The sequence below is a fragment of the Corylus avellana genome, chromosome 3 (genome assembly GCF_965113065.1).
Source record: "Corylus avellana chromosome 3, dhCorAvel1.hap1.2, whole genome shotgun sequence".
In the NCBI taxonomy this organism is placed as follows: Eukaryota; Viridiplantae; Streptophyta; class Magnoliopsida; order Fagales; family Betulaceae; genus Corylus; species Corylus avellana.
The window spans coordinates 3,320,921-3,330,348 of record NC_142492.1 but is presented as its reverse complement, the minus strand read 5'-3'; the positions used below and the strand labels follow the sequence as shown (position 1 = coordinate 3,330,348).

The 9,428-nt window shown below is 37.8% G+C and overlaps 1 protein-coding gene across 1 annotated transcript; it reads left to right on the top strand.

The window, feature by feature from the left end:
* Positions 1-3,774: 3,774 nt before the first annotated feature.
* RAT5 (Histone superfamily protein) lies at positions 3,775-5,002 on the top strand. The gene is made up of 2 exons (XM_059586363.2): positions 3,775-4,058; positions 4,493-5,002. Exons 1-2 carry the CDS (start codon positions 3,870-3,872, stop codon positions 4,706-4,708), a joined length of 405 nt encoding a protein of 134 aa, XP_059442346.1. The 5' UTR covers positions 3,775-3,869; the 3' UTR covers positions 4,709-5,002.
* Positions 5,003-9,428: the final 4,426 nt, after the last annotated feature.

Sequence of the window (9,428 nt, the reverse complement as noted above, 5' to 3'; positions counted from 1 at the left end):
TTGAGATTTACCCAACCTCAGAGTTAGGTAAAAAAATCTGACATATATTAATCTCAGATATTAATTTTACTGAACCCATTGACTGCAAGTTCGAACCAAACCGTGAGTGCCGAAGTAAATGGATGATTCCTTTAAATTCCCCGCCACCTCTCTCACACGTCACACCCACGAGAATTTTGGCGGTGGCTCATGAAGTTGTTTGAACTGGTCTAGTGAGCTAGGTCCAGGTCCAGGCCCAGGCCCAGGCCCACACTATATGAGTTCTTCTTGTGGCTAATGAACATTTTGAACTGTTTTAGTTTGCCAGGCCCAATGTATCCATTAAGAATGTGACCACAAGTTCAGTTCATTTGATTTTCTTTGAATACGGCTCGACCTTATTACCAAGTTTGATAATATGTTTAAGTTCTATTCATTTATTTTTTAAATGAACTTGATATTTTTTACGAATTACTTAATTAACTTATTCAATATGTACTCATTATAAACTTAAAATAATATTATAAAAATAAAGTTATATGAGCTTATACAAATTTGACTCGTTTAATAAATGAAGCGAGCCCAAGCCCTTTTGCGAACAACTCTATTCATTTACTATATACATGATGGGCCAACCCCATTAAGAAGAATCTAGCTTTTATGACATGACGACCCTTAACGAATATCCGCCCTGAGAGAGCTTGTTAAAGGGCTCATATTTCTCCACCAAGATGGACAATGGATTGCCACACCTACCTACTTGTGAGCATGGAAGGTCCAGTGGACCTGATATTGTACGGCCATTATGGGTGAGCTTGATGGGCCCAAAGACGATATGGCATGTGATGCAGAAAGAAGCTTAATTAGTGTAAATGTGTAATGATCTTCAAAAAAATGAAAATAAAAATAAATATAAAGTCTCTAATTACAATTACATAAATAAAATTAGGCCAAAAAATAGGTCTTCTAGTTTGTACAATAGTGGTTATGAGCATTAACAGTATGTTTGGGATTGCGTTTAAGAATATAACTTTTAAGTAAAAAAGAGCTTTTGGGCAAAATGTTTATTTTTAAGCTTTTGCTAAAAGTGCTTTTTGGTCATTTTTAGGCTTTTTGAACCCTTAAAAGTGATTTTAATTTTTTTACTAAACGGATACTTTTTTTTTTTTAAAACGAGCTTTTTGAGTGTTAAAAACATTTTTAAACTCTTCAAATGCAATGCTAAATAGGCCCTAAAGCTGATCTTCTTGGCATTGAAGTTGAATTTACCAAAAATAAAGTACCCAATTACTCTTTTTACATATTAAATAATAGTGGTTATAGACATCAGAGTTGGTCTTCTTGGCATTGAAACCAGCCATGAAATTTAAAACAAATTGATGGGGTTTATAATCATTACAACACCTTTAAGAGCTTGTTTGCATTATGTTTTTTGTCTGTTTGGTGGGGGTGATCTCACTGATCTATTATGGCAAGAATGCCAAACATGAAGTCAATAGTGGAAAAAAAAAAGAAAAAGAGAAAGTAAAAGTAGTTGCATTGGTAATGACAAGCATAACACTTCACAAGATTCTAATGTCACAAAAATTAAAGTTACTAGAAAATATAAATCAATAATATAATGTATTCTAAATATAGAAGTTTCTCTTAATCTATTTTTTGAAGACAAAAGTCGCACTTCATCTATAAAAACATTTTTTAGGGGTGGCAAAATGGGTACCCATACACGACCCGATTAGACCCGCGGGTACCCGTTACACGATTAGCCTATACCCAGACACGACCCGTTTAGCTAAACGGGTAATCGGGTTTGACACGATTATGACACGAAAATAATCGGGTAACCCGACACGACCCGTTTTACCCGTTTAAAATAACCGGGTATAAATGGGTAGACACGACCCGACACGACCCGATTACCCTAAACTATAATTTTTTTTTTTTAAAAAAAATTAAAATTCAAAATTGTAATAATAATACTAATACATCAATATAGTCAATGCAAAAAATTGAGTTCTAACTTCTAAGAGATTAAAGGTTTTAATAAAGGATAAGAAAAAAAAATAAAAATTGGAAAGTGACCGTAATTGACAAATTGTACTCCAAAATAAATTACTAAACTCATAATTTCACCTAAACTTAAAAGTTAAAAGTTAAAACAAGTAAGTTCATTTATTAAAATAGTCTACTTATACCAGCTAAACATCTAAAAGATGCCTGAAACACCTCCAATTTTAGGGTCTTTTTGGTAGGGGGCTAGAAAAGTAAGAGGAATGAATAGGAAGGATGGAAAAAAAAAATTAGAAAAAAAATGAGGAAGGGATTGTTTTTCTTATACAAACTTTTGTTGGGAAGGATGAAAAAGTATCTTGTAACTATTCATAGCGATTACCTTGACACCATTCAAACTACTTATTCATGTCATTTTATCTCCTGCTTTCCTCCTATTTTTGCTGCAACTAGATGGTGCCCCACTGCCCGTGCGTGAGCTGCTGCCGGGTCCAGAAAAAAACCAAGAAAAATAAAACCGGGTTGGCGGGTGACGGGTCCAGGAAAAAGGAAAAAAAAAACCGGGTCTGACGGGTCGACCCGCCAGACCCGCACAGTAATCGTGTCTGGCGGGTCGACCCGCCAGACACAAAATTTCCGGGTCTTAATCGGGTAGACCCGATTACGACCCGAACCCGATTAGCCCAAACCCAATACCTATTTTTTCGTGTCGTGTTCGTGTCGGATTTGCGGGTCGTGTCAAAATTGCCGGCCCTAACATTTTTCATCTCTAAAGACAAAGATGTCGAAGATGAAGAATAAAGACATTCTTCGTCTTCGAAAGGGGTAAAACTAGTATTTGAGTTTGCAAGCGGTAAAACTAAAAAAATTAAAAATTTGGGGGAGTAAAAAAAATTTAATTTTTAAGGGCTTATAGGGGTGTTTTTTGTTTAAAAAAAATTAAAGAAAACATGGTGGCTTGGAGGGTTGAACCATGTAGTTCCGCTCCTCATCTCCAACGTTCTTCAGCCTTGAATGAAGAACGACGACGTTGTTTGTCGACTTTGACTTCTGCCAACTTCTACCTCCGACTTGTTAATGGTGAAAACTGACGGAAATGAGTCAATAACCTTCAAGGCTTCAACGAAAAATATGTAAGAGGTTGTCATTAATGAAGGATAAGACGCCCATGCCTCTTCAAGTAGAAGAGAAAATGATATATTTACTAAATTTTATTTTTAAAAGTTGATTTTTAAATGATGTGACACATTTTTCAAATAAAAAATATAATGAAATAAAAATATATCACTTAGGAACTAATTTTTTTTTTTTAAAAAATTTAGTAAGTGTAGCATTTTTCTACGTAAAATTAGACGTTGCGAAGTTCACTAAACTTAATTTAATTTATTTTAATTTTATTCCTTTTCATGTATCGTTACTTGAGTGCCACGTGGGATCTGGATCCCTTCCGTCGAGTGCCACGTCCTTTTCTGGCTTGTTCACTGGAAGCCCAGTACCGGAGGAACCGTATGGAAAATTTGAAGTTCAAACTCCCATTAGATAATTACAGAAACGGCACTGGGGGCAGTTCCGTCAATTCCAACTTCCCCAAAGCTGACATAGATTTTCATTCTAGTCACGCAACCCCAACCAGAACCTGCGCAAAGGCAAAGAGGTGAACTTATAAATCTCCGCCGTTCCTCCCCATCCTAATCCAACGGTTATCATACTCGATCCGCGTACTGTAATCCCATTGGCCTAATTTTAATTCCCACCCACTATTTATACCCAAACCCCGTCTCATTGTGGTTCATCTTTATCTCTTTCCCTCTCTAGCCTAACCTTCCCTCTCTTATTTCTATACGTCTCTGTGACCCGGTGTTAATTAGTCCTTCAAATCAATGGCGGGTAGGGGCAAAACTCTCGGATCCGGAGCCGCCAAGAAGGCCACGTCTCGGAGCAGCAAAGCCGGCCTCCAGTTTCCTGTTGGTCGTATCGCCCGGTTCCTGAAGGCCGGCAAATACGCCGAGCGTGTTGGCGCTGGTGCTCCGGTCTATCTCGCCGCCGTCCTCGAATACCTAGCCGCGGAGGTATAATCTCTCTTCTCCATCTCTCTCTGTCTAAGGTTTCAAGTTTTGTGAATGACTTTGTATGGATTTTTTAAATACATGGGTATGCAACTTTTCGTTAGATCTAGGGTTTCGAATTCGTGCAAAATATTCTGCTATTTTATGTAGATTTTAGTATTAATGAGTATGTGTACGAAAATTCTTTGAAAGCCCCAAAAGGACTTCATGGAGATGATCTTACACTCTGTTTTAATTGCTCTTCCCTGTAATTATAGGGTTTCGGTTTCGATTTTCTTCAAAATGTTGTATTTTTTTAGAGTATGATGTTTTTATTTGTAAAAGCTGAGAGATCCATTAAGTTTTGGGGTATAATCTACGATTTTGATTTTGTTCGTGTTTTGTGAATTCAGGGTTTGTAATTTGCGCCTAATATTCACAATTTTGGGTCTTTTCAGGTTCTTGAGTTGGCTGGAAATGCAGCTCGGGACAACAAGAAGACCAGGATTGTACCGCGCCACATCCAGCTAGCGGTCCGAAATGACGAGGAGCTGAGCAAGCTTCTCGGTGACGTGACGATTGCTAATGGTGGTGTCATGCCCAACATCCACAACTTGCTCCTGCCGAAGAAGACCGGTTCCTCCAAGGCCTCTGGTGCTGACGATGACTCGTAGATTGAAGTGAGAGAGCTGGGAATTGCGGCATTGTACGTGTTGGAATTGGATTTAATGTCTCTTTTTAATATGGTTTATAGTTTTTGTTAGGGTTCGAGTTCTCTGTGTTTGTGGGGGTTGTAGCACATGGAGGTGGTAGTTAGGGTTTCAGGTGGTAGTGAATGTGAATAGAATCATCATCTTCTACTAGTTATAGAAGATATTGTTGAATTTTATTTTATCTTACTTTTCGGATTGATAGCTAATGACATTGATGCGACGTTTAAATTCTAACATTTCCTTTTTCTCTCTTAAGAGTCTTGTTGTGAAGTCTTTTTTTTTTTTTTTTTTTTTTTTTTTCTCGCTTCAAAGTATGTGAACGTGAGTATGCCATTGCTGTTTCTGAAAGTTGTTATGGCTAGTGATCTTTGGTTGTCAAGTGCTTGCTTAATTGAATCTTGTTTTTGAAGGTAATTTTGGGTGGAAATTTGAATTTTTAGCAATTTTCTATATATATAAATAGCTTGTAATTTGGATATAAAATGTGAGAGAGCTTTTTTGGTGGGTTATTTGAAACTTATTGGGACAAGTGAGTTTTTTTGCATCTATTTTTTGTTATTTGTATCTACTGTTTGAATTTGTTCTGAGTTACTAGTAAATCCAAATTGGAAAATTGATGGTATCTTGCATTTTTGTGGTTTTAGTGAAACTCCACCATTCAAAAGAAAATTTGAGACAGCCGTGTCTGAGAGATTGACTGGAAATCTAGTGTTAAATATGATATGCATATATGAATCATTGCTTGGTTTACTACAAGCTTTTGCGTTGCACATAAGAGTGAACATGCTACTAGTTTTTCTTCTTTTGGCCCAAGTACATGCAATATATTGGGGAACGAGGATAGTGGAGGGTTATTTATTACCGACGTAGGAAGTGGGGAATTTGAGAATTTCTGACATCCGTCAATAAAGTGTTGAAAGTGCTAGTATTTACCATTTGAAATCGAAAAACCCTCCTATGCGGTCATGCTGCAAAAGTAGAGTTTTGCAGCAACCAATAAAATAAAAGAACGACACCTCACATAAAGGGGAAAAAATGCACAAAAAAAAAACCTACTCCCTAATGCACCTGATTTTCAACTAAAGAAGAAAGAAAAGAGAAAGAAGAGAGAAAGAAGAAGACTAGACCCTCGGTCGGCCTGGATTTGGCCACCCACCGAGACCCATGGTTGGGTCTCGCCGGCCGTGGATCTGTTGAAATGTTGGCCGCGTGGGTCTTGCTCCAGTGGGTTTGATTTTTTAGTTTTTTTTTGATGGGTCTTGCTCCGGTTTGGGTTTGGTTTTTTAGTTTTTTTTTTTGGTTTTTCACATGGCCCCAGTGTTGTTAGTGATAGCATGGTTTCGGTTTTAGGGTGATAAAATCTCAAAAAGGGTTAACCTTTTCCTCTAGGTTTTAGTTTTGAATCCAAAATTGAATTTTGAAACATTAGAAACAAGTTTTGTGGCATTAAAATCGATTTTTGAGACATTACAAACGAGTTTTGAGGCATTAGAATTGATTTTTGAGGCATTATAATCGATTTTTGAGGTTGGGTTCGGCCGAAAATTCGTTGGAGAAGGTGACCTAAAGTCGTCGGAGAGGTGACCCACGGCTGGGTCACGGCTAGACCAAGCCGTGGGTCACGGCAGACCCAACTGTTGGTTCATGGTAGACCTAGCTGCTGGGTCACGCCTAACCCAGCGATTGGGTCTGCCGTGACCAAGCCATGGGTCACGCTTGACCCAACGGTGTAGGTGGTTTGGTTCTTTGTTATTATTTGGTATTTTGATTTCATTTTGTCAAAATAAGCTTGGTGATATGTCACCTTGTAGTTGGATGCTGCAAAATACACCTTTTGCAGCATGACCACATAGTAGGGGCTCCCTTTGAAATTAGGGTGGGTGCCAAATATGGAAACATGGGTAGTAGTTGTGGGAATGGCGATATTGAAGCCATAAGCATTTGTTTTTACCTAATTAAAAAGTGGGGGATTAAAAAGTAGGCGATATTGACCGCATGCGTGATTGATATTAATAGGATTGAGGATTTTGATTTCGAAAGTAAAACTCTTTTCTTATATATCTAATAACTTTGGAGATTTTTTGAGGCCATTGAATCACCACCACTAATGGAAATTAGAGTCATGAGCTTCTTTTTATTTTTATTTATTTTATTTTATTTTTTGTAAGTAAATAAGAAAAATGTTAAAATGATTAAAACATTGAAAATGTGATGAGCTTCCTAACAATAGACTTAAAAAGAAAATTAAAGTGCGAGAAATATATATATATAAAAAAAGGGGTAAAGATATTGACCACGCCTGGCGTGCATCAACAGTGATGCACGCCAGGCACAAATTTTTTTTTTTTTTTTTTTTTTTTTTTTTTATATTATTTTTTTATTATTTTATTATTTTAATTTTTTTGAAAAAAAAAAAAAAAAAATTTTGTGCCTGGCGTGCTTCACTGTTGAAGCACGCCAGGCGTACTCCCAATCACGACTCTAAAAAAAGTAGGAAATGGGTCATAAAATGACCTGATCCTCTCAATAAAGGCCTTAAAAAACGGTTTAAGCACCAAAACAGAAAAACTTCGAACTCCTACAAGGTAGTAACAACAACCAATAGAAGGAGGCTGTTGAAAAAATACTGTAAAATCATCAGGATCCGAAAGGAAAGTTCACCCCATGTTCTGGTACAAGAACCCAAGTAACAAAAAGGTGCAGAAACATAAAGATAGCAAAATAACGTAAAGAACTGCATCTTCAACAGATGGCGGGGTAGAGGTGACCGGCGTGTGAGGAGGCGGATGATTATGGGAAGCTGGAATTAGTTGCGGTGAAGTGGCACGTTGGAGGCAGGGTATGTCGAAGGAAACTAGATTGGTTTTCTTTGAAACCCGATCTAAAAGCATTGAAAAAACCAGCTATCAATGCGAAGGAAAAGGTGGAGAATGTGGTGAAAAGATAAAGTCCGGCGCAGAGGTGGAGCCTTGATGTACGTTGAAGTTGGGAGTTTGGGTGAGATAAGTAGCAAAAGTGGGAAATTCTAGCTTCCAATTCAACGAAAATGACTCTAAGATTCAGGCCGGTCTAGTTGCCTCCAATAAACCTTGGCACTTTCAATCACACAAGTAAAAAAAGGACAGTTTAACATGGAATATATAGAATTTCTTGTTGATTACACGTCCCAATCGTTACAACTTATGAAAAAAAAAAAAAAAATCAATGGATGAATGCTTCAATAAAGAAAGGAGCACATTAATTTGCATCCTATTCTTTGCTCCTAATTGACTTGAAAGCTCCCCCATTAAATGTAGTTTCTCCGTCTGATTTGGACCAAAAAGAAAAGGCAAAAAAGGAAACCAAGAAAAAACGATTCTATTATCAAACCCTACATTTATCTTAGCTAGATTGAAGCAGAATCGTCTCTTGGATTCTCTTCACCACCAGCTTCATCTTCACCTTACCTTCTTCACCATCTTCACCATCTTCACCATGAACCTTATCCTTTATCTTCTTCTCCTTCCCCTGAGAGACGCCATCTTTAGCAGAGTCTTCGAATGGACGTTTATTTACGAGTGTGAGAATGATGGTATTTGCCTTTTTTGTTTGTTTGTTGAATCAGAGCAATGAGCTTGATTTACTTGCAATGTATGTTACTGTGGAACCGAGTTTTAATACAGCGGGCCGGATCACTTGATTCCAACCTTTACTGTGCCATAGCCTTCGTATTAAGTTGGGAATTCTAGTTTCCAAATTCAAAGAAAATGACTCGAAGCTTTGGCACTTTCAATCACAAAAGTAAAAGAACGACAATTTAACATGGATGACTCCAGTGTTGAATATATGGAATTTCATGTTGATTACACGTCCCAATCGTTACACTTTATGAAAAGAAAAACAAAATCAATGGATGAATGCTTCAATAAAGGAAAGGAGCACATTAATTTGCATCCTATTCTTTCCTCCTAATTCATCTAATTGGCTTGGAATCTCCAGCATTAAATGCAGTTTCTCCGTCTGATTTGGACCAAAAAGTTGAAGAAATCCATAAACAAAAGAAGAGGCAAGAAAGGAAACCAAGAAAAAACGATTCTATTATCAAAGCTTACAATATTTATCTTAGATTGAAGCAGAATCGTCTCGTGGATTCTCTTCACCACCAGCTTCACCATCTTCACCATCTTCACCTTCACCTTCTTCACCATCTTCACCATCTTCACCATGAGCCTTATCCTTTATCTTCTTCTCCTTCCCCTGAGAGACGCCATCTTTAGCAGAGTTTTCTAATGGACGTTTATCTGGTGTTCCCAAAGACAGGCGGCCGGGAGTATCCAATTTCTTTGAAGCCTGCAGACTCTTGGCCTTCAAATCAGGAGGAGTGTCTGCTTCTTCTTCATCAGAATTGAGAAGATACAAGCTGTCCATAAGTATGCGAGTAACTTGTTCCCATGGTTCTGAGTTCGTAGCATTAGCAGCACTGGGTTTAAGGACGGGGCCTTTTCTTGCGATGGAAGTTTTCTGAGCACAAGGTGGTAGAGTGGCTACCTTTCTTTCATCTCCTCCTCCTCCTCCTCCCGGTGGTTCTTTAGAGGGTTCTTGGAGGTTCTTATCTTGTTTTGAAGTTTGTCCTTTGATAGCAGAAATGGGAAGACCCAATCTGACAAAAACCGCTCGAGTAAATTGTTCCAATGTTGGGTCT